The 26,403-nt window shown below is 42.1% G+C and overlaps 1 protein-coding gene across 6 annotated transcripts in view; it reads right to left on the minus strand.

Annotated features, from left to right (window-relative positions):
* The window catches only part of aff4 (AF4/FMR2 family, member 4), a 149,686-nt gene that overhangs the window by 25,128 nt on the left and 98,155 nt on the right, over nt 1-26,403 (minus strand). For 5 of the 6 annotated variants that reach the window (XM_072512556.1, XM_072512557.1, XM_072512558.1 and 2 more), the window contains 8 exons: nt 23,316-23,342; nt 20,728-20,782; nt 19,777-19,814; nt 19,037-19,196; nt 14,297-15,223; nt 12,879-12,967; nt 9,282-9,537; nt 3,047-3,150 (listed from right to left, as the gene is read on the minus strand). In XM_072512556.1, coding sequence (XP_072368657.1) covers nt 3,047-3,150; nt 9,282-9,537; nt 12,879-12,967; nt 14,297-15,223; nt 19,037-19,196; nt 19,777-19,814; nt 20,728-20,782; nt 23,316-23,342 — 1,656 coding nt within the window. The remainder of the gene's footprint in view (nt 1-3,046; nt 3,151-9,281; nt 9,538-12,878; nt 12,968-14,296; nt 15,224-19,036; nt 19,197-19,776; nt 19,815-20,727; nt 20,783-23,315; nt 23,343-26,403) is intronic. The other variant, XM_072512561.1, reaches the window with a different exon arrangement.

Below are 26,403 nucleotides of genomic sequence, written 5' to 3' on the forward strand. Positions count from 1 at the left end.
TATTATGCTGTTTTTCTATTCTTCCTGCCAAGTGGATAATTTCACATTTTCCCACATTACACTCCATCTGCCAATTTTAATGCCCACTTACTTAACCTATCTATATCCCTTTGTAGATTCCTTATGCCCTGTTCACAATTTATATTCCAAATTATCTTTGCATCATCAGCAAATTTAGCAACCATACATTCAGTCCTTTCATCTAAATTACGGATGTAAATTTTGAGGCCCCAGCACTGATCCTTGCAGCACTCCACATTAAATTTGAAAACTATCTATTCCAATCATAAACAAGAATCTGAACTTTATTGCACAGGCATGAGGGAAGTGATGACCAATAAATGACTTATTTATTCCTATTGGCTGTACCCTACTAGCTAAATGACCCTCTATCCATGCTAGGGTACCCCAACATCTTGCACTCTTGATTAGATTCAAATCTAATTATTAGATTAAATGAAGAGGCATAAAATGTTGTAAAGAATAGTACTAAGTGTGAAGACTGGGAATGTTTCAGAAACCAAAGGGCCACCAAAAAAATGATAAGGGAAAAAATAGAATGAGCAAACTAGCCAGAAATATAAAAACAGATTGTAAGAACTTTTACAAGTATGGAAAAAGAAATATAGGAGCTAAAGCAAACATTGATCCCTTACAATCAGAGGCAGGAGAAATTATCTTGGGGAAGGTGGAAGTGGCAGAGACACTGAACAAATATTTTGTGTCTGTCTTCATAAATAGAGGATAACCATGGGGCTATTAAGAATGAGGAAATTAAGGATACTCTCAGCAGAGAAAAAGTACCACAGGAAGTCGAGGGGCTAAAATCCGACAGAATCACCAGGGCACTGATGGTCGACACCCTATGATTCTAAAAGAGATAGCTGCAGATATAGTGGATGCATTGGATAATTTACCAAAATTCCCTAGATTCTGGAACAACCCCAGCTGATTGGAAGTTAGCAAATATAATGTAAGCAAACAGAAAATACAGGACTTTAGACCAGTTAACCCGACATCAGTCATTAGAGAAATGCTGGGATCTATTAAAGAAATGTCAATACGCTTCAAAAACCACAGTCAATATGGCGTTAACAAAGGAAATTTTAATTGACAAATTTTTTTTAGTTTTGAGGATGTAACTTGTAGGGTTAATGAGTGGGTTACATCAAGAGTAGAAATTCGAGAATAAAACGGTTTCTAAGTACACTTAGAGAGAAAGAACAATAGTCACGTACAAATGTTAGAACCAAAGACCCAACAGCCTTGTCTGCACAACAACTGAAGGTAAAAACAGAAGAGGAAAAGAAAAATTGAATGGGTGGTTAATATTGGGACATGGACTGAGGGAGGCTTGAAGAAAGCTAGGGAAGAAGCAGGACAATGGCAACTGCCCAATAAAGCTATAGTGAAAAGGAACAAATACCTCGTAGGGTAGCTAAAGGGGTTTCTAAAAGGCATTTGAAAAGGTGTTACACAAAAGATTACACAAGGGCTCATGGAGTTGAGGGTGTTCTATGAGCATCGTAGTGGGCTGGTAAATGAACAGGAAGCAGAAAGTAGGGTTAAATGAGACATTTACAAGTTGGCAGGCTGTGACTAGTGGAGTGCCACAAGAATCACTGCTGGGGCTTTGGCTATTTATAATATATATTAATGACTTAAACTTAAAGGAAGAGACAGCGTCACATATCTTGGTTTGCTGACAACACAAAACTAGGCGAGAATGCAAGCTGTCAGCAGGTCACAAAGAGGTTGCAATGATAGACAGGCTGAATGAGTGGGCAACAAGGTGATAGATGGAGTATAATATGGAGAAGTATGAGCTTATTATTCACAATGATTGTAACAATAGAGAAATATTTTTTTTAAGGATTCTTGCAAATGCTGATGTACAGAGAGACTTGGGTGTAGTTGTATAAGGGACATCAAGTTGGCATGCAGGTACAGCTAGCAGTTTGGAAGGGAAATGGCATGTCAGCCTTTCATGCAAGGGGATTGAAGTACAAGAATAAGGAAGTCTTGCTACAGTTAGAAAGGACTTTGGTGAGATCACACTACCGTGTGCAGGGAATACTCACTAAATTGGTTCCTGGGATACACGAGTTGCCCTCCAATGAGAGGTTGAGTAAATTGTGCCTATATTTTCCAAATTTTAGAAGAATGAGAGATGATCTCATTGAAACATTCAAGATTATGAAAGGACTTGACAGGTGATACAAAGATGTTGTTTCCCCTGACTGGATAATCTACAACAGAGAGCACAGATTCAGGATAAGGGGCCAATCATTTAGGACTGAAATAAGGAGAAATTGCATCACTAAGAAGGGTTGTGAATCTCCAGAATTCTACAGCCCAGAGGATTATGGATATGTCACCACTGAATATAGTTAGGGTCAAAACAGATAAGATTTTTGGTGTCATGGGGAATCAAAGATATGGAGCAGGTTGAATGATATGTCAGTGTTCAACTACACAGTAAACTTTTAATTCAGTATAATGAACACAAATCTTATTATGGAATGCAGGAGAGGGATTTAATAAAACCTGGTTGTTTTACTTGAATGCATACTCCTTCCGGTATCCCTCCTTGACTTTATCAGGGCTTTGTTTTGAACTAGGAAACCAGGATGAGGGCCTATATTGCAGAGCAATACGAAGGCAAAAAGCATTAAAATAGGCGGGGCAAACCATTAAATAATTATTAGGTGACACCAAGCTTGGCTTTTAAATGCTGAACAATTGTACGAAGAAATTAAGAACAACTGATTAAGATTTTCCACAGGTTGGAGGTCCTGGGAAAGAAGAGATTGCGCATTGAGTCTGAATTGTAAGAAGTTGACAGGTGAAGTTGGCTAGCCCATTCTTGTAGATGAACAGAAAGAAACAATTACAGTTAACTAGTTCATTAATAATTGCAAACAAGATCAAAAAAAATTAAAACTGATAAAAATTTTGTATTTATAAAGTTGGTCTTTTCCTACAGTGTTTAACAATTATTTAAATTAGGTACATGGATTAGCATGGAGATGACTATTATACTTACCGCTCATCAAAGTTGAGTTTGGGCCTTCTTGACTTTAAACCATCTCCTGATGGTGTTGATGATTGCAAAGGGTTCAAGGAGCTAACTGGGGTTTTTTCTTGTATCTAGAAATAAAACAAAATCAACTGAACTGTGTACTTCAATGTACATCACAAGAGCTCTAATCACAGTTTGGACACACATCAAGTCCCATCTAACCAGGATTATATCGAACAGCTGAACATGCAAAATTTCAGCAGCAACTAAGCTTTCCATAGCATGATCAAGGTAGGCACTAAACCCCATCTTATACCTCTTCATATACCCAATCTTTTTTTATGTGGTGCCACCCAAACTATGACAATTTTCTCTTACAGCCTTCTGTTTCACGAGATAATGGTTTGTGTCTTGACAGTCAACTCAATGTTAAGCATCAACAGATGCAGTTCAGGAGCCTCACTCCAGTATGGCATTCTCCACTAACAACTTGCAGCAAAACTAGAATGTCCTCTTCAGGATGCAAGCCTGGGCAAAATGTATACAGGCCCTGGGCTTCCCCAGAGTCAGGGTCCCCCTTTCAACCTCTTCATTCGGGATCAAAGGAATGCAGGACACACTGCTCGATATCAGCTTGGTTGCAGGATGTGCCAGAAAGATGACCTATTTAGTCATCAGTCCATTTTTGGACTTCACTCAAGAATGTCAGTTCACTCCCATAGCTTCCTCACAAGGTTCACAGATAGAAAATAGGTGTACAAGTGCCAGGGTGTGTTTGCATGATGGTGGGCTTGTGCACTGCTTGTCTAGGGGTTATAAGTCCTCAGAGTTCCCCAAAAGTTTTAACCTAGGGCTGCAAGGGACGCAGTTTCTGTGGCTTGCCAATTAGTAGTACAGCAGAAGAATGGTCGATAAAGGAGCTATGTACAGACAGGGTGAGATATATGCATTTGGCACTGCTTTTCACATTGCTGCTAAATGTGTAGACGGAAAATGAGAAAGACATTAGAGTACAAAAGCAGGTATATTCCCTCTTATCCCATTTGCTTTAATTTTGCTAACCAACCTCTTGTGGGAGATTGCCAAAAACCTTCTGAAAAGTATACTACATCCACCGACTCCCCATCGTCAATTCTGTTGGTAACATCTTCAAAAAACTCCAACAGGTTCATCAAACATATATCCACGTTGATTATGTCCAATTAGATTATCCAAGTGTCCATTCACCACATCCTTTATAATAAATTCTAGCATTTTCCCTACCACTGATCGAAGGCTAACAGGTCTTTATAGTTTCTTTTTTTCTCTCTCCATCCTTTTATAAACAGTAGAATGACATTTGCTACCAATCTGCAGAAACCATTCCAGAAGCTCTAGAATTTTGAAAGACGATCACCAATGCATCCACTATCTCCATATTTCAACACTCTGGCATGCAGAATATCAGGTCCTGGGACTTATTAACCTAGACCCATCAATTTCTCCAATACAACTTTCTCGCTAATACTTATTTTCCTTCAATTTCACATTCTCTCTCGTCCCTTGGATCTCTAATTCTGGAAGATTTTGTGCATCTTTCTCAGTGAAGATAGACAGAAAGTAATCATTTAGTTTCTCTATTCCCCATTATAAATTCTCTTGACTGTGCCTGCATTGACCCATGTTTTTCTTAGTCAAACATTTCCTTTTTATATACCGTCAGAAACTTTTACAGTCCATTTTATGTCTTTGCTTGTTTATATTCATATTCTATTCTCCCTTAAAGTCTTGACCATCATTTTCTATATTCTAAAGTGCACATTATTCTCAGGTTTACTGCTATTTCTAGCAAATTTATAGGCCTTTTCTTTTAATCTCATACAATCCTCAACTTCCCTTGTTAGCACCAGTTAACTGACTTTTCTTTTTGGGTTTTGGTGCCTTGAAAGAATGTATGGCTGCTGTAAACTGTGTAATAATTCTTTAAAATTACCCTATCATATTATGGTCACAACACATAAAATTATCATATTATGGTCACCACTAATGTACAGTTAGCAAAATCTTTGCATCATCTTTACAGTAAAACTCCGGCACATTTTTATGGTCAATGTAGTGTCTGTCAGTAACAGAAAAAAGGTTTGATTAGAAATTGACCTTTGTGGGTCTCTTTCAGTAAATGAGGTTTTCAACCAAGAGAGCTAAAGGAAGCTATACAACTAAGGCACATCTTCACAGCTGGGGATGGATTCTCAATGCAGTGATTACACAAAATGCACTGAACAAGTAGGATGCTGTGATTGGTTCTACTTTTCCACAATATTACACAGCAGGCTGGACCTGGAGTTGAATTTCTGACCACACGGAGGACACTCCAACCCTCCAGAGACTGTTGTCTGGGCAAAAACTCCCTCAATACATTTCAAACAGAAACTGTGAAAACAAGGTAATGCCACATAGCTCTGATAGACATGGGGACACACAACCATCACCAAGAATTCTAGCCTGCATCTTTACAGATACTGAAGTAGTTCTCACAGCACTAGAAAGAGCAAGGAACCAGAGCAGGGAGTGAAATTATTTTAAACTCTTAAGGGTGGGGACTGATAATATTGGTTTCACTTTCATGAATCACTTTGGCCGAAAATTAAGCATTTCAGGCCCGGAGTAGCATTTCAGAATGCAAATCAGAAAGATTGTCATTTTACAATATGAAACCAGAGTGCAGCAAGCTGGACTCAGTAAACACAGACCCAAAATTAATCAGCTCAGGCCAGTCTCAAAATGGTTTAACAAACTATAACTGGCATAAAGAGGAAAAATAACTGTTACAAATCTTTCAGGGAGGGAGGGAAAAGAGATTGCCAGGAGAACAGAAAAATACACAGAACAAGTCAAAGGCTTATCAGAGGGATAAGGAGAGAAGAGAAAATGCAAAACTGCAGCGGCTACAAGTCTCAGTAAACTCAACATTTATAAAACAGAGTTCCAGTTGAAGTAATCTGGTCTTGTTGCAGTGCATCTTGAGGCCACATCACCAATGAAGAGCACACAAAAATTGAGCGTAGGGTTAATGATCAAGCAAACTTGTCCTGGATTGTGTTGAGCTTCTTCAGTCTTGTTGCATTCATGCAGGTGGATATTCCATCAGACTCCTGACTTGAGCCTCCGCTATGTTTATGCAGCCAGTGTTGATATGGTTACTGGAGGCGAGTTGTTGTTCATTGGTTGTTCTCCAGATATCAATTGTGGAGGACTCTGCAATGATTGTAGGTTAAGCTCAAGGGGAGATGGCTGGGGTTTCTATTGGATGGTCATCATCTTGCAGTTGTGTGTTGCAAATATCAGAGGTTTAAGTCAGTTGTGGTTTGCATGACTGAATACTATCCTGTGGTTATGTTGGCCTTCATAGCAAGAGGATTCGAGTACAGGAGCAGATATGTCTTGCTGCAATTATACTGGGCCTTGGTGAGGCCACACCTGGAATAGTATGTGCAGTTTTGGTCTTCTTATCTGTGGAAAGATGTTCTTGCTCTAGAGCAGTGCAGCAAAGATTTACCAGACTGATTCCTGGGTTGGCGGGACTGATGTTTGAGAGACATCGAGTCAGTTAGGATTATAGTCGTTTAGAAGAATGTTAGGATTTTATAGTCTTCTATGAGATCCCCTAACAGGCTTAGACATAGTAGATGCAAGGAGCATGTTCCCAGTGGCAGGGGAGTCCAGAGCCAGAGGTCAGTCTAAGGATATGGGTAAACAAGTAGGACTGAGATGAGGAGAAATTCCTTCTCCTGGAGATTGGTGAGCCTGTGGACTTTGCTACCACAGAAAGCAGTTGAGGCCAAAACATTGCATGTTTACAAGAAGTTAGATATGGCTCTTGGGGCTGAAGGGATCAAAGGATATGGGGGGAAAGCAGGAACAGGTTACGGAGTTGAATGATCAGCCATGACCATAATGAATAGCAGAGCTCGAAGGGCAAATTGGCTTACTCCTGCTTTTATTTTTGATGTTTCTCTAATTCTTTGCTGGAATATTTGCACTTACATAGAACATACAACATAGAACAATACAGCGCAGTACAGGCCCTTCGGCCCACGATGTTGCACCGAAACAAAAGCCATCTAACCTACACTATACCATTATCATCCATATGTTTATCCAATAAACTTTTAAATGCCCTCAATGTTGGCGAGTTCACTACTGTAGCAGGTAGGGCATTCCACGGCCTCACTACTCTTTGCGTAAAGAACCTACCCCTGACCTCTGTCCTATATCTATTACCCCTCAGTTTAAGGCTATGTCCCCTCGTGCTAGCCATTTCCATCCGCGGGAGAAGGCTCTCACTGTCCACCCTATCTAACCCTCTGATCATATACATATGCATGACAGGTGAAAATACTTTGGGTTGCAATAACACACACTTGAATACCTACTGTGGTACTGAAAACAGGCTGAGAAGATACACATAGGCCAGGAATAGAAACTGTCACATGAAACCCTTGCTGGAATCGATACTGGCCATCTGCAAAAGCACTGAAGTCAAGGCAAAAACTTGTTATTGCTGTATGGACTTTGTGATTACCCACTCTAAAGAACAAGAACTTGCTATGAATATGTAACAATCTTCCAGACAGGTGATCAACTTTGCAGCAGGACGAAGAACAGACAAAAGAAGCCATCAGACTCTATAATGAGCTGACGGCGGGTCAGACTAGGGAGTTTCAGAGGACAATGGGTCTTGATTGAATCACCATGGATAAACAGGAGTATCCTGTCTCTCCCATAAACAAGTTGGGGTCTGGGTGGGACAATGGCCTATGGTGGGTGTATACTTATGACTCAATCCTAGCTTACCAGTATAAGAAAGGAACACTGAACAGATCTTCAGCGATAACCTGGGAGTCCCCCAGGCACAACAATCGTAAGAAGGACCCTGGGTTTCAACCCCAGAGAAGACATCCACATCAAGTGACCGCAGCCTGCCGTCCGGCCTCCTTTACCAAGTGTGGGTAAAACCCAAAGCTCAGCTGTGAGCCCGAGTCATACTTTGTGGAGTAAGAGAATTGTGAATAAAATTGCGTTACTGTGAACCTGTTTTGTCCTTTGTTCATCTTGCAAATAAATACATCAAGGTAAAGCTTTTGAGGAAGTAAACTGGTTGAACGTATCAGAGGTTTTAAAGGTACAATACTGCCAAACCCAACCAAAAGCTAAACAGAAAAATGACAAATTGCTTGAAATAGAGTACGACGTTACGATAGTTCAGTGTGATGTTGTCCAAAAGATGACACAAAAGTAGATCTTTATTCCTAACGCTTCCAGAAGATTTTTTCTCTTCTATATATCTCATTCCATGTTTGTGATTTTGTATGCCTTGGATTACCAACCTCAGTTATTGTAAGGTAGTGAGTAGTTAAAAAACATTAAATGGAAAGTCAGTTAGCCTCACTCCCCATTACGCAGAACCTGGTGACCTCATAATTGAACCATAGAATCCTCTATAGTGCAGAAGGAGGCCACTCGGCCCATCGAGTCTGCACCGACCCTCTGACAGAGCGTTCCATCCAAGCCCACTTCTCTGTCCCTTATCCCAATAAGCCCTTAACCTAACCTGCACATTCTGGACACGAAGGCGAAGGGGCAATTTAGCATGGCCAATCCATCCAACCTGCATATCTTTGGACTGTGGGAGGAAACCGGAGCACCTGGAGGAAACCCACACACACATGGGGAAAATGTGCAAACTCCAGAGTCACCGCGGCCGGAATTGAAGCTAGATCCCTGGCACTGTGAGGCAGTAGTGCTAACCATTGTGCCACCATGCCGGGTCACAATTCTTTGAGGACACCTGGCCACAAAAGGAGGCCCAGAAAACGAGCCTGAGAAAGGAAGACCAGCAATCAGAGCCCAAGAACTGATCCTGCTTCGTGGAAACACCTGCCAAGTGTGCGGTGCAAAATGTGGCTCTAGAATCGGGCTCAGCTGCCATGCAAGAACTCACAGAACCCATTACCAGTAACACCGAGTTTCTTAGGTAGATAATCATATTCGTTAGCCAAAAGAGGAGAACATTGGTTCAAGGAAGGTGTGTGAGCGTAGCGCATATTACCAATACTCATTTCATTCACCATAAAATAAAAATTCCAATTAATTTAGAACATGGATGAGGACAATGTTCAGATATATGTGAACTGCCCCATACTGACAATACCTTGGAGTAATAATGTAATGTGATTTGACACTTAAATTTTGAAACGTATAAAATACAATGACTTACTCTGTTCTCCTTGGGACGTAGGGATGTTTTTTCTTCAGCCTTTTTATGCTTGGAAGATGAAGAATTGCTTTTGCTGCTATTACTGCTGCTACTGTTCTGCTTTGTGTTACCAGTATTGCTCTTTGAGGTGGCGGTTTGATTGACAGTTCTCCTGCGACTTTGATGTTTGTGTTCAGTCTTGGATGCTTTTTGTGCAGCACTTGCGGATGGAGAAGATAGAGGCACCTTTTCCCTTTCTGCAGTTGGTTTTGAAGAGCTGTGAAATCACAATTAATCAGTTTTACTCCTTCAGAATAAACTGATGCTTGGGGGGGGGCACGGTCGCGCAGTGGCTAGCGCTGCTGCTAGGTTTGATTCCAGCCCCGGGTCACTGTCCATGTGGAGTTTGCACACTCTCCCAGTGTCTGCGTGGATCTCACCCCCACAAACCAAAGATGTGCAGGATAGGTGGATTGGCCATGCTAAGTTGCCCCAAAATGTAAGGAAAAAAAGAATAAACAGATGCTAAGATAGCAGGGTTGCACCCCACCAGCCAAGGAGTATCAAAACTCCGGAAATCACTAGTGGTTGATGACCTATTTGCCTGACACTCAAGTGCTTTCAACAGCTTCCCTTTTAAAAAAAATTTAAGTACCCAATTCATTTTTTTTTCCAATAAAGGGGCAATTTAGTGTGGCCAATTCACCTACCCTGCACATCTTTGGGTTGTGCGGGTGAGACCCACGCAGACACGGGGAGAATGTGCAAACTGCACATGGGGTGTGACCCAGGGCCTCGGCACCGTGAGGCAACAGTGCTAACCACTGCACCGCCATGTCGCCCTTCCAACAGCTTCCCTGATCAGTTTCTATGCTCACCAGTTTCTGCACTTTAATCAAACATGCTCTGTCTCGATCTGCGTGCTTGACTATGAACTCAATGTTGGCACAGTAATAATAATCTTTATTATTGTCACAAGTTTTTTTTTTGGAAAATATATTTATTCAAATTTTTTAACAAATCTTCAACAAACCCCCCCCCCCCCCCAAACAAGAAAAAGAAACAAAAACACAACAAGCAGAAATTATACATTGGATTTCCCCCACATACAATCACCCCCATATAACAGTAGAAAACCCATATAGAGAAACATCCCACCTTAACCCAAACGCCACCCCAAAAGAACCCCCCCCCTCCACCTCCGCGGGCTGCTGCTGCTGACCTCCTCCTAACGCTCCGCGAGATAGTCTAGGAACGGTTGCCACCGCCTGAAAAACCCTTGCGCAGACCCTCGCAAGGCAAACTTTATCCTCTCCAGCTTGATGAACCCTGCCATGTCATTGATCCAAGCTTCCACACTAGGGGGCTTCGCATCTTTCCACAGTAACAAAATCCTCCGCCAGGCTACCAGGGACGCAAAGGCCAGAATACCGGCCTCTTTCGCCTCCTGCACTCCCGGCTCGTCCGATACCCAAATAATGCCAATCTCGGCTTGACCCAGGCGTTCACCACCTTGGACATATTCGTCCTCGCAAAACCCCTCCAAAACCCATCCAGCGCCGGGCACGACCAAAACATATGGACGTGATTTGCTGGGCTCCCTGAGCACCTCCCACATCTGTCCTCCACCCCAAAGAACCTATTCAACCTCGCCCCTGTCATATGCGCTCTGTGAGTAACTTTAAACTGTATTAGGCTGAGCCTGGCGCAAGAGAAGGAAGAATTAACCCTACTCAGGGCATCAGCCCACAGATCCTCATCTATCTACTCCCCAAGCTCCTCCTCCCACTTGCCCTTTAACTCCTCCACCGAGGCCTCCTCCTCTTCCTGCAGCTCCTGGTAAATCGCCGAAACCTTGCCTTCTCCAACCCATACACCCGAAATCACCCTGTCCTGAATCCTACGTGCCGGAAGCATCGGGAATTCCCTCACCTGCCGCCTCATAAACGCCCTCACTTGCATGTACCTGAAAGCATTTCCCGGGGGTAGCCCAAACTTCTCCTCCAGCGCCCCTAGGCTCGCAAACGTCCCATCGTTGAACAGGTCCCCCATTCTTCTAATCCCTGCCCGATACCAGCTCTGAAACCCCCCGTCCATCCTTCCTGGGACAAACCGATGGTTACCTCGGATCGGGGTCCATACCGAGGCTCCCATCGCACCCGTGTCGTCTCCACTGCCCCCAGATCTTCAGCGTCGCCGCCACCACCGGACTTGTGGTGTACCTTGTCGGTGAGAGCGGCAGCGGTGCCGTCACCAGCGCCCTCAGGCTTGTGCCCACACAGGAAGCCATCTCTAGCCTCTTCCACGCCGCCCCCTCTCCCTCCATTACCCACTTACGGATCATCGCCACATTGACTGCCCAATAATAGCCACATAGATTCGGCAGCGCCAACCCCCCTCCTGTCCCTGCTACGCTCCAGAAACACCCTCTTCACCCTCAGGGTCTTATTCGCCCACACAAATCCCATGATGCTCCTGCTTACCCGTTTGAAAAAGGCCTTGGGGTTCAAAATGGGAAGGCACTGGAACACAAAGAGAAACCTCGGAAGGACCGTCATTTTGATCGACTGCACCCTACCAGCTAGTGAGAGTGGCAGCATATCCCATCTTTTAAAATCCTCCTCCATCTGCTCCACCAACCGCGTCAAATTGAGCTTGTGCAGGCCCCCCCAACTCCTAGCTACTTGGATCCCTAGGTACCGAAAGCTCCTTTCCGCCCTCTTCAGCGGTAGCTCGGCTATCCCCCTTCCCTGGTCCCCTGAATGCACCACAAAGAGCTCACTCTTCCCTACGTTGAGATTATACCCCGAAAAGTGCCCAAACTTCCTAAGGATCCGCATGACCTCCGTCATCCCCTTCACTGGATCTGCAATATGTAACAGGTCATCGGCATACAACGACACCCGGTGTTCCTCTCCTCCCCGAACCAATCCCCTCCATTTCCTGGACTCCCTCAGTGCCATGGCCAGCGGCTCAATTGCCAGTGCAAACAACAAGGGGGATAAGGGATACCCCTGCCTCGTCCCCCGGTACAGCCAAAAGTACTCAGACCTCCGCCGGTTCGTAGCCACTCTCGCCACAGGGGCTCTATATAGCAGCCTGACCCAACTGATGAACCCCTCCCCGAACCTCCGCAACATTTCCCAAAGATACTCCCACTCCACCCGATCAAAGGCCTTCTCCGCATCAATAGCTGCCACTACCTCCGCTTCCCCTCCACCGAGGGCACCATAATCACATTGAGGAGCCTCCGCACATTAGTGTTTAGCTGCCTACCCTTCACAAATCCTTCTGGTCCTCATGAATCACCCCAAGGACACAGTCCTCAATTCTCGTAGTGAGTGGAAGGCTCCCTTCTCCTGAATGCTACCCCTAAAGGTCATTGCTTGGCTAAGATGGCAGAATGAAAATGGGATGGTCTGCTGCAACGGCAATCAAACACAAGGTCTAGACTTGCACAAATTAGTTTGATGGATAAGGCAGCAGAGGACATTGGCTATGAAAATGGAACTGTATCTCACCATTAACTGTGGTGTTCCGCTGAGGACAACTGGTGAACATGGGAAAGGTTCAGAAAATTTGTAATAGTGGAAAAGGTTAATTGGTGAATATACTCACTCTTTACTGCTGGAGGGCTTGTGGTTAGAATTACTCCTTTCTTCTGTTTTAGGCCTTTTGTTTTCACAACTCTCGCTTTCTCCATCATTCTGGGCAAACGTGCAAAATAATTGTCAAATTCTCTAAATTTTTACATCGTTTACAGCTTTGCACTGATTAATGAGGAATGCCACGAACAATACTTCCCAATATTCCAATACTTCACGTACAATACATTCCATACTTTGATGTAATTTAGTGTATCACATATCGACTTAGATTCACGGGTTGCAAGGCAAGTTGGTACAAATGCAGGAAGTAAATGCGTGTTTTCAGTGGGATTTAAGTCTGGGGCCTTGCTTTTATAATTTGAACTTAAATGTAGTGGGTATCATTAAGTTTACAGATGATACAAATTTTTTTTAATGGTTGGATAAAGGAGGAGGAAGCTGTAGACTGCACACAAGATATCAATGGACTATTTGGGGGGCAGACAGTGATAAATTGAGTTTAATCTTGAAAGGTGTGAGGTAGTGCATTTAGGGAATGCAAACAAGTGGTATAAGTGTAGAGGAACAGGGGGACCTTGGAGTACATGACCATCAGTAGATAAGGTGGTCAATAAAGCAAACATGATAGTTGCCTTTATTAAAGGAGTGACAGAATATAAGAGCTGGGAGATTATGCCAGAAATGTATCAAACACTAGATAGGCCACATAGAAGCACTGCGTGCCGTTCTGGTCATCATACACAGCTGGACAACTTTAACTATGAGGAAAGATTGGATATGCTGGGGTTGTTTTCTTTGAAACAAGAGGCTGCGGGGGAAAGGCCAAATTGAAGTGTATAGAATTACGAGGGATCTAGATAAAGTGGATAGGAATGCCCTATTCCTCTTGGCTGATGGGTCCATTAACAGGAGGCATAAAGTTAGGGTAAAAAGTTGAAAGTTTAGAGGGGATTAAAAGATGAAATCGCTTCACACAGACGGCGGCAGGGATCTGGAACTCTGTCTGAAAGGGTGGTAATCTGTTTTCATGAAGTTGATTGAGGGATAAACATTGTCCAGCTAAGAGGACAGACGTGATCACGGTTTAATATCTCGGCCGAACAATGGCATCGGACAATGCTGTACTACTCCCTCAGCACTATACTGGATTGTCAGCCTGGTCTTTGTGCTTCAAGTCCTAGAATGGGACTTGAACACCCTGCGCTCTCATTCAGAGATGAGTGCTACCAATTGAGCCACTAAAAAAAATGGTGCTACATACATTCTTTTGAAAAGTCATGTGGGGGAGCCAATATTACAGTTGAAAGTCTTGATTAAAAACAAAATTGAACGATTTCTACGCTAAATGGTCATTTAGTCTATCTCTAAATTGTTCCCTTTGTGAAAAAAAAGGAACGTGGTATGCATCAAAAATGTTTTGCCACTCACCTTGTGTTTTCGCTTGCCTTTATTTGATTTTTTTTCAGTAGACTTTGGAGTATCTCGCATGTGCCTATCCAAAGAGATTTCCTTGTCCACTTTGGGTTGCTCAGTTTCCTTACGAGGTGATTCAGGTTTCCTAGATAATAGACTTAAGTCAATTCTAACAATGAGCGAAGTAATGTTACGATATTTGTCATCAACATCACTCAGTGGTGAAAGGAGTTCTTTCTCTTCCATAGGAGAGAAAAGCCTTTGCCGAAAAAAGCTGTCTTCCCCATCAACAGAGGATTTATGGACAGGAGTCCTATTATTTTCAGAGTACTTTGGAGTTTGAGAAGCAGGAGGGAGAGCTTCACTTTGCTCAGAATCAGAGGAAGTTGAGTCTGTTTCAACATACTCCCTTGATTTCTGAGGCGTTTTGTTGGCACTCTTGTGTTTTCTTTTTTCAATAGTTATCCTGGTTGAAGACTTGGATTCTTTCTTTGTGCTGGGTTTTCTAGAACCCTTTGTAGCAGCTTTATGGCGGTTTGCAGGAATAGGAGTTGTTCTATCAGAAGTGGGCTCACTTTCAACTTTTAGCCCTCCTCTTGGTTCTTCAGTTACAGCTGGTCGCTCTGCTTTCTTCGGCTGTTTTTTACCAACTGTCTTCCGCTGTGCATTGCCATCACTTTGGGCTGGTGACTTTTGGCGGCCTCTAGTTTCTGACCCTTTTTGTGCATTCCTCGAATCCCTCCCAGGAGTAGCTGTGTTTCCATCCTTGGATCCACCTGGATCCTCGTACGTGACACTCTGGTCTCGGTTCTCCTTCTTGTAACCATGACTCTGCGATGACTGAATGTGACTGTCCACAGATGAAGCTGGTGAGACTTTGTGAGAATTCACCTTGTTCAGCCAATTGTCTAATTGCCACTTACTTGAAGGTGGCGGTTCAGGCTGGAATAGAAAGAAAACAGAATTTTGAATTGCTGTTCGTAGATTTCCTTAAAAAACAGTCAAAATGGGAGACGGTGAACATAGAACATAGAAAAATACAGCACAGAACAGGCCCTTCGGCCCACGATATTGTGCCGAACCTTTGTCCTAGATTAATCATAGATCATAGAATTTACAGTGTAGGAGGCCATTCGGCCCATCGAGTCTCACCGGCTCTTGGAAAGAGCACCCTACCCAAGGTCAACACCTCCACCCTATCCCCATAACCCAGTAACCCCACCCAACACTAAGGGCAATTTTGGACACGAAGGGCAATTTATAAAGGCCAATCCACCTAACCTGCACATCTTTGGACTGTGGGAGGAAACCGGTGCACCCGGAGGAAACCCACGCACACACAGGGAGGATGTGCAGACTCCACACAGACAGTGACCCAAGCCAGAATCGAACCTGGGACCCTGGAGCTGTGAAGCAATTGTGCTATCCACAATGCTACCGTGCTGCCCCAGTGGTGTAATGGTAATGTCACTGGACTAGTAATCAGTAATTCCACCATGGCAGCTTGTGAAATTTAAATTCATTACTTAAAGATAGTAATGGTGACCATTAAATTATCAATTCGTAGAATCCCTACAGTACAGGTGGTGGTAATTTGGCCCATTGAGTCTGAACTGACACTCCGAAAGAGCACCCCACCTAGGCCCAATCCCCCAACCCAACCCCGCAACAATTTAGCAAGATAATTCACCTAACCTGCACATCTTTGGACTGTGGGAGGAAACCAGAGTACCCAGAGGAAACCCACGCAGAAATGGAAGTAATACAAACTCCACAAAGTCACCCAGGACAGAATCGAACCTGGGTCCCCTGGCGTTGAGGCAGCAGTATTGTCGTAAAAACTCATTTGGTTTACTAATGTCATTTAGAGATGGAATTCTGACATCCTTAACTGGTTTGGCCTACATGTGACACCAAACCTACAGCGATGTGGGTGACTATTAAGTGCTCCCTGAAATGGTTTAGCAAACCACTCAGTTCAAGAGAAATTAGGGATGGGAAACAAATGCTGGCCTTGCCAGTAATGCCTACAGTCCAAGAAAGAATAAAAAAGTGAAAAATGGTCTCAAAAGAATTCTTCTGAATCCAAACACTGTCAGCTTGAGTGACCAAAACCACTTCGGTTGTGCTTTTCTTTGAACCTTTACCAAATACTTTAATTTTTTCAATCCAACAATTGTAACAAATCACTATTACTATTATCTCCACCACCAGGTAAAGAAAAATGGAAAGCTTTCAAAGTAATTATTATACAAGAGGAAGCTGCTCAGTTCATAGGGTCAAAGACAAGCACATAACAAAATAAAACTGCACTGGCTAATTGGCCATATTAAAAATAATTTAGACTAAAGTAGAAGTATTTTTACACTGAAATCTGCTCTCGGGAATAAGGAATACCAGCTATTAAATGCAGCCTTTGACAAAATACCACATGAAAGGCATCAAAGAGAATAGGTGACACGTTCATAGTAATGCCAAAGTGCTTTTCAGCTATGTTAAAATCAGGGGGCCTTTGAGAGCCATTAAACAACTATTCTGCAATAACTTCATTATGGAAGATGCTAGGTTGTCAGAGCATGGGGGTGGTGCTATACTTGAATTTAAAAAAGATAGAATTAGAGGTCTCCAAATGGGACGAGGCTGTGGGCCTAATGCGTCCATGCTTTGGAGCTCAAAGAATTGCAGGCTACACTGTGAAGCACTGGTTTGTATTTAATCCTTCAATGGGGACTGGGATTATTTCCATAGTCTGGACAAAGGTTCACGTGGCACCAATATTTATAAAGGACAATGGACTAGATTTTATTGTAGGCAGCAAACCAACCATACTCATGGCTCACCTTGAAGAAAGCCGCCCAGAGTTACAGAAGTCTGTGCTGCAGATTTCCCTTTTCCCAACATCAGTCTGTTCATGGTGCCAAGTCAAAGAGATCTACAGACATCTAGAAGTAGTGATGCCATCAATAAGGGAAAGCAGCCAGCTGCATTGAAGTACCTACCCTAGTTTTCATAAACCCTGCCAAAGCCCAGAAATTGCACAGTAAAATAAATTCTATATTCCAATGTTCTTCCACCACATCATTGTAAGCTCCAACTTTAACAAACAGTACTGCTATGCTTTAATACCGCCATACTACCAAAGCCCAGCAACTCCATTGCTTTTGCTGAATTTGGGTTTACCTACTTCCGTAACTAAATGTCACCAACGGATAGAGCGCCCCACATTTTGGCAGCACTGTGTGAGGAAGTGAGGAGTCCCAGGGTCTATGAAAACCGTGGTAGGTACTGGGATTTGTCAGTGCTTGAGCAGATAGTCTTAGAAGGAAGTGATCATTGGAGAGTTCTGTAGTCTGAACGCACTGGAAAGAGGCTTTAGAATGTGAAGTATTGATGGCGAGGAAGGGGGGGAAAGGGAAGAAGGAAATATCAATATCTGGTGTTTTGTAGGGAAATAACAGTGCCTAGAACATAGTGGCATTGGCGGGTGAGGTGAAAAAGAGACAGTGCTGAGAGCAATAGGCAGGACTCATGGAGGTTTGAGACATTGAAGTAGTCACAGTAGTTAGGGGATTGATGCACGGAGGCAGGGTGTACCCAGGTGATTGTGGTTCAGCTCACATGTGCAGGGTAGGTGGATTGGCCTTGTTAAATTGCTCCTTAAATGGAAAAAGAGAATTGGGTACTCTTAAATTTTTTTCAAAAGCATCATCCTGTGTTCAAGTCCTCAGTTCCAACTGTAATAATCATTCAGCATCACAAGTTACTGTGCAAATCCCCTAGTCGCCACACTCCGGCGCCTGTTCGGGTACACGGAGGGAGAATTCAGAATGTCTAATTCACCAAACAGCACATCTTTCGGGACTTGTGGGAGGAAACTGGAACACCTGGAGAGAACGTGCAGATTCCGCACAGTGACCCAAGCAGGGAATCAAACCTGGGTCCCTGGCACTGTGAAGCAATAGTGCTAACCACTGTGCTACTGTACCGCCCCAGCTATTGATAGCTAACTACTGCAAGACAGGGGATAAGGTAGGATGAACTGAGGAAACGCTGATGCCTGAAAATAAAGTGAAAACAGTTCGGAAATGCATATCGTCATCAGTTGTACAAAATAGGTTTAGAAATCTGTCATGTGATAAACAGTCTTTCAGTTGCAGGAGAAAAACCATTTGATGTTTGGCAGAAAATTGTGGAAACTGTATGCATGCATACAGTTGAGACTCCTACAGCGAAAATGAGACATAACTGGGTTGAAGCAAAAACTTTTATCATGAGGTGTTTGAGAGTGGTTGCAGTAAAATGTTAATGAAATTACTGAAATAAAGACAAAGTAACAATCAATTGCAAGAACTTGGGACATATTTGTAAATTGTTTAATGTAACTTTATAAATTAGGATAATTGACTATGAAGCAGTGCATTACACATGTAGTAACTACAAGCATTTAATATTTATTAATTCTGCACTTCAGTGGCATTGGTCACCACATAAGTTGTTTCCTTGCATTTGATTGGTACATTTCCTATTGGTGTTATGATTCTTCATTGCTGCTGATGCTATGAATCAAAGTATAAAGAGGGAAAGTACAGCAGGAAGGGAGTTTCAAGAAGTATCAAATAAATGCAACGCTGCTAACAGAAGTGTTTCAATACCAAAATGGCAGCCTTTGATCACTTTGCAATATAAATGGCACCAATCACTGGTAAACCCTTACATTAGACAGACAGGTGCATGAAGATGAAACCCTTAACATACCTCAGGAGATATACATGATGGTTCATTCGCCTCACTGTCACTAGAGCTGCTCTCGCTTTCAGAGTCTGATCCAGAACTACTTTCAGACCCACTGTGGCTACTGGAGTCAGCCCTAGGAGGTTCCATAACCTCATTGTTTGGCTGGGAAAGTTCAGAATTACTGAAAAAAAAAAATAATTATTTGGTAAGTCAATTAATAAATAAGTATAACTTATTTTCATATGTAAAAATGGGAAGTGGACGTTGTCACCTATTTTTGCGTGTCTCCAGTGTTAAACATTAAATTTTAAGTCTTACAACACCAGGTTAAAGTCCAACAGGTTTGTTTCAAATCACTAGCTTTCGGAGCACTGCTCCTTCCTCAGGTGAATGAAGAGGTAGGTTCCAGAAACATTTATATAGACAAAGCCAAAGATGCAAGACGATACTTTAAATGCGAGCATTTGCAGGTAATTAAGTCTTTACAGAGCCAGAGAGAGGAGTAACCCCAGGTTAAAGAGGTGTGAATTGCCTCAAGCCAGGACAGTTGGTAGGATTTCGCAAGCCCAGGCCAGATGGTGGTGGGTGAATGTAATGCGACATGAATCCAAGGTCCCGGTTGAGGCCGTACTCATGTGTGCGGAACTTGGCTATAAGTTTCTGCTCTGCATTGTGAGGAGGCATGGAAATGAAATGAAATGAAAATCGGGACACAAATATTTTGATGACTTTTCTACATTACAGAGATAACTACTACCTACCCTTCAAGAGTAGCCCTTGCAGGTGGTTTCCCCAAATCCTAGAATTAAAGAAAAATACAAAGATACTCATAAAATTAAGGCAAAAAGCAGGATACACCATTTCTTTCAAATACATTCCAACATTTTCTTTGGAAAGATGTGATATGTCAATTCTGTCAATTTTATGTCAGACAATTTGCATTTTTGCGATGTAGGTTCAATGAAAGTTCAATTGCTCACCCCAAACAAACGTCCAACTTTGGTACACAAGTAATAGAACCAGTAAAGTATCCTAAAATATGTTACTAAACATGTATCAAACAACTGAGCACGCAGATTGGGGCCGATGTATTAAACTACACAAGACTGAAAAACCTACAAATAAAACAATATTTGGTTTGATAAGCGATAAAAATCTGTTTTTAGTTGTACTAGTAGATTGAGACCCAAATGCAAAACCATCAGGATTAGCGCAGTCTTGGATTTTTTTTCCTTCATCATAGTCTTTTAAGCTTCAGGATTGACTTTACAGGAGGGAAGGAAATGAATGAAAACTTCCACTTGCAAATACAACACCATTTGTTTTGTTTTATAAAGCTGCAAAGTAAATCAACCTATCATCTTATAGATTCCATAATAGTTAATGCATTTCTTTTTCCATTTCCATTCCTTTGTTGTTCTTTGCCATCTGCTGCATGTGATCCTTTATGTATAGTTGTAGTTCTTACTTCCATGAACTCAAAAGCACCATTGATAAATATAAACCTTTCTTGCCAATCAAATAACTCAAGTTTTTGGTGAGTGAAAAGATCATCTAGGGAAAAAAAAATCTTGGCCCACTCTTCGAGAACTGAGAAACTTCTTCATATTTTTCCAGCATCAAAATTTATCAATAAATTGCAAGTTAATTTCATTAATAAAGCAATTTCACTTTTCATACACAGAAAACAAATGCTGGGAGTGATGGCAAACCTGGTCTGCATCGCTGTCTTCACTGCTGCTAATTTTGAGATCATCTTCCAACATTCTACACAAAAGGAAAAAGAATTACCAGCATCACTACTGTAAGAAGGAAGTATTTTTGTTCGAAATTGATCTGCACAAACTAAATTTTCAGCTGTATTTGGGTCAAAAATTCCTATTTCAGCGAACCCTCTCCAAATAGCAAATGGAGCAAAACACTAGATGGCAAAACGGGTGCTTGGAGAAAGTTTAAAAAAAAGTGTCAAATCTATCTGTCAGCATTACAAAATCACAAATTTAAATACCCACTCGCAGGAAAATAAAAGCCACATTTCCATTGAATACTTAGGTCTGCATTTCACCGGGAGGAAAAAAACTGCACAAAAGGGGTTCTATCTAAAAGTCCATTTCACTTTAACTTCATTATGGTAAACAGAATGAATTTAGATATAGTTGTATAAGACAATTATATTTTCAGAGCATAGAGAAAAGTTGAATGATTGCTGGTAGGTAATAATCTAAATCAAATTAGTCAATTGAATTAATCTCTTGCAGTTTGAGTCATCTGAATCCTAGTTATTAAAAAAAACATATAGCAGCTGTCAAGGTGGATAACCAATGACTAATGTGCTGATTTTATATTAAATCCTTGCTTTAAATTGCCCCCCCTTTAATTTATTCAAAGTAATGTTGTGTTCAGTAGATTCGCATTAATATACATCGGATGGGATAAAAGGAAACGTGACCAATTGTCATCATTTTGGAGCTTCCCCACCCCACCGCAGCCACTTCTCCAGCTTTCGTGCTTACCTCCGTGACCCCACAAAGTAAAGCTTCTGTGACACCTCTCCTCACCCACAAACGCACCCCCCTCAACAGCCACACCCCCACCCTCCCCAACCACGCGTACCCCCCATCACCCCGTACACTGAACCCCTCCGCCACCACACTTGCACAACCACCCCATGCACACACCCCACACCCACACACAAACAACATAAATGAAAATCGCTTTTTGTCACAAGTAGGCTTCAAATGAAGTTACCGTGAAAAGCCCGTAGTCGCCACATTCCGGCGCCTGTTCGGGGAGGCTGGTACGGGAATTGAACCTTGCTGCTGGCCTGCTTTCAAAGCCAACGATTTAGCCCTGTGCTAAACCAGCCTCTGGAGAGAGCATAGAAGAGATGTACAAGAATGTTGCCAGCTGCAAAATTGCAGGAAATTCGGAACACTCAGGTTGGTTTCCTTAGATGAGAACACAGGGTGCCTAGGGGTGACTAGATTAAAGTAAACAAAATTATTGGGGCCTTGATAAGACTAGGCAAGGTCCCCTAGTAGAGAGGTCAATTACTGGTGGGCAGAGATTTAGGGTGATTGGTAGAAGGACTAGGAGAGATATTAGAAAAGTAATCTCCCAGAAGGTGGTAGGTGCTTGGAATTCGCTGCCCAAATTGGTGGTTGAGTCAGAAACTCTCAACTAATTTAAAAGGTACATGGATTTGCACCTGAAGTGCTGCACCTGAAGGCAGGGTGCTGGAAGGTGGGATTTGAATGAACGGCTATTATTTTTCAGCCGGCGCAGACAATTGGTTGAATGCCCTTTCACGGTGGTGTAACATTTCTATGGTATTGCTTGAGAGGCTAATGATAGCCAAGAAAACCCGATGCTCTAGTTTGAAAAGGTCCACTTGTATAAATAATAGGTCATCTAAAATGCCACTTCCACTAACATGGCATAACATTCGGTAGCATGAGTGAGGAGAGGCAAAGAAACCCAAGAAAAAGTAAAAGACAGTGGAGGTTCTGCACTACTAGATTAGCTTAGGGTGGTGGTACGATCCCCTCAGCTTGATGGCCAATGCAGGACCATGGTGTAACAGCATTCCCTGAAAAACACATCTCAAGCAGTTTCAGAACCTAGTAATGACTAGAGTAGGAAATATTCTCAAAGGAGACAGATTAGACAACTGTTTAGTCGCCAAGATGTCCATCAATACCACCATATGATTTGCATTACCCAACCATCTTGCGGGTGAAACCTGAACACTTACTTTAGAAATTGGGAAAGTGACCTACCTAGCTCTTGAGGCAATGGAGAAAGAACAGCATAAGGGCAGTACGGTAGCATTGTGGATAGCACAATTGCTTCACAGCTCCAGGGTCCCAGGTTCAATTCTGGCTTGGGTCATTGTCTGTGCGGAGTCTGCACATCCTCCCCGTGTGTGCGTGGGTTTCCTCCGGGTGCTCCGGTTTCCTCCCACAGTCCAAAGATGTGCAGGTTAGGTGGATTGGCCATGATAAATTGCCCTTAGTGTCCAAAATTGCCCTTAGTGTTGGGTGGGGTTACTGGGTTATGGGGATAGGGTGGAGGTGTTGACCTTGGGTAGGGTGCTCTTTCCAAGAGCCGGTGCAAACTCGATGGGCCGAATGGCCTCCTTCTGCACTGTAAATTCTATGATAATCAAATTCTATGAAAAATAAAGTATGGAGCCTGCCTATCATTTGCAACTCTGGTACAAGCACCAAAGCAAAACTTTGCAGCAAACATACTGTATACCGCACAAGCTCAAATGAAAATTTCATGCGGGTTGACTTACCTTGAAGCAGTCTGGTCAATTTCTGAGCTATTTAAAAAGAAAGAAGCCTTTAAACGATATGGTTATTAAACTATTATATTTGGTATCTTAAGCATTATTTCATGAATTTTTGGTATCTTTGAATAGCTGTAACAAAAGTAAAAAGCTACACAACACTATTTCTGTTCTCTTCAATTCCAAAAGGAAACATCTGTTCCGCCAAGAGCACACTTTACCTAAAGCCAATATTGCTGAACTGCATGATTTTAAATATATGAAAACCAAATCAACTGTCTCAATTATGGCATTGAAATTCTTTTCTTTCCAGTTCTTGCGGTTTCCTGTGTAATCCTTATGCCATTTCAGTTATTAAAGTTACTAATGCACTAAATACTTAATAAAAATGGAATTGAGGACTGTAAACCTAGGAGCAATAAATTATGTGGCATCGCTCACGGGTTACATTGGAGTACATTAGCTGTTGGAATATCAAAGAATCCTCAGAGCTCCAGAGCACATTATCAGGCTGCCCAGGTGAGGTCCGCAAAATTGAGGGGCAAATTGTTTTGGAAAAGGAGGGTGTCACTTAGATAATGATTAGGTTTACTGTTAAACTTGTAGTAAACAAAGGTAGCTTTACGAGATTTATTATTCTATTGGAAACATTAAAAACAAGGCATAGTTTTAATTATGTTTAATTTAATATTTCTGTGCCTGGCCTATAGTTAGATTCATGTTGGACAAAGGTGTTTGTACGTGTGGGGGTTGGTTCAGCTCCAACTGTGCTTCTATTGCACTTTAGAGACGGCTATCGCATGAAGAATAAATAAAAGGCATATGCATGTGGGTGTTGCTTAGCAACTGGGATGCTGTAAGGTAGAGATGCTTTAAAGGGTAAGTTGAATGTGCACAGTTGAATCAAGACACTGGAGTGAACATCAACCCTGCCAGAAACTGAACTGCAAGCGTCTTAAGGAACAAGATGCAATCTAGATAATCAGGGTATTGGGTCAGAAAGAACATTTTTAAGATTCAGAGAACAGAGACCAAGAATTGTTCAGAAGAATTCATGGAAGAGCATACAAAGTGTTCAGAGTTAAAGAGATAACTGCAGTAACTAGATTTTAAGGTGGAACAGCATATCTCAGGGGTAGACAAAACATTTTTTTCCATTTTAATACAATCTGGGAATTGAGTTAAAGCAATTGTGACCAGTTTGCACAGTAGTCAAGACAAATAATTCCTAAAGAGGTTGGTGTAAAATCCTGGATTGGATGCATTGTTAAAAGTGGAGCAGAAGCTTTGTTTAAAAGTGTCATTTGGAAAACCTAGTCTGGATTTGGAAATGCAAACCGCTTATGGAAAGCATTATTATGAGAAGATTTTAAAATATGTTTTTTGGGAGTGGAGCTTGGAAATTCTCAAGTGGCAATCAGCTGGAGAGATTCTGAGGATACATCCACAAACATTCACTTGGGGTTCAGAATCTAAAGTGAATTTGCCCACACTCATCTTGTGTGCTTAAAAAGGACTTGGTGTTAATGAGACCATTGAGCTTAAAAGAGGCTTGGTGTTAATGAGACCACTGAAGATCAAGACACGCTTTCTAATCAGTGTTAATCCTAAAACCTATGTGTAATTGTTAAGCTAAGGGTGGAGTAAAGGTGTATTGCATCAGTCTAATTTTTTCATGTTTAAAAAATGTTTTTTCCTTGCTGCTAAAACTAATTAGTGATCCTGTGATTCTGTTCCTCCAGGTTTTATTAAAAATAATAAAAGTTACGATCTTTTAAGCCAGGGTATCATTCTGGAATCTTCCCGTCAAGTTATATCAACTGGGATCGTAACAAATTGGTTAGTTATTTTAAAGCATATCAGAATACATCCATCTGGCAGCCCTCTAGCAATTTTCTTGTTATTTTGTGAATTTATTCACAGGAGACATCTTAACTTGCTTGGTGATGACCTCACTGTTCTTGTGTCTATTGGGTAGTCATATTATCACAACTCAGGAGGCGACCATTTGGTACATCCAAGTCCACAATAGGGATCAATAAATGCAGCACGGATTAGGAATTGAATATGGGGCAGTGTAACAGGGATCGTGGCTTGATGGAATACTCTACAGTCTGAAATAATGAGAACTTCAACTACTGCCAGCAGGATTAAAGCTCAACATCATGCCACACACTGCATTTACCCTTTCGCTGTTTGAGAGATCCTCCTGATCTAATGTTATTACATTGGAATCACTTGACTGGCTTTCAGCAATACACATTTCCACTTCCCCAACAAGATATTAGCAGCTGCACTCTCAAACACCATTTTCATTTAAATGCATATCAAGTTTAGACACATTTAAATTTTGAATGGCCTGAACATAGAACATACAGTGCAGAAGGCCATTCAGCCCATCAAGTCTGCACCGACCCACTTAAGCCCTCACTTCCACCCTATCCCTGTAACCCAATAACCCCTCCTGAAGCCCATGATTAATATAGGTCACATGATTTGAGAGATGCAAAGGAAGTTGAGTACAAGAAAGTGATGACAGATTCGCACACTGCAAATTTTCAATCTCGATCACAACAGAAGGGAAGAGAACAATTGGAAGAAACTATTCGAATACATTTTTCATGTAGCATTTTACAGAATCGTTACGATGCAGGAGGTGGCCATTTGTCCATCGTGTCTGCTCCGGCTCTCCAGGCAAGCATTATGACTTAGTGCCATTCCCCTGCCTTTTCCCCATATCCCTGCATATTGTTTCTATTCAAGTAACCTAATGCCCCCTTGAAGCTGCCTCCACCGCACTTCCAGGCAGTGCATTCCAGACCCGGACCACATGTTGTGTGAAAAGGATTTTTCTCACATCACATTTGCTTCTTTTGCAAATCACTTCAAATCTGTAGCCTCTCCTTCTTGATCATTTTACAAGGGGAACAGTTTCTCCCTATCTACCCTGTCCAGCCCCTTCATGATTTGGAATATTTCTATCAAATCTCCTCTCAGCCTTCTTCTCTCAAAGGAGAACAGTACCGATCTCTCTAATCTATTCTCATATAACTGAAGTTTCTCATTCCTGGAACCACTCTTGTAAACCTCTTCT

This window comes from Scyliorhinus torazame, chromosome 7 (assembly GCF_047496885.1).
Source record: "Scyliorhinus torazame isolate Kashiwa2021f chromosome 7, sScyTor2.1, whole genome shotgun sequence".
Taxonomy (NCBI): domain Eukaryota; kingdom Metazoa; phylum Chordata; class Chondrichthyes; order Carcharhiniformes; family Scyliorhinidae; genus Scyliorhinus; species Scyliorhinus torazame.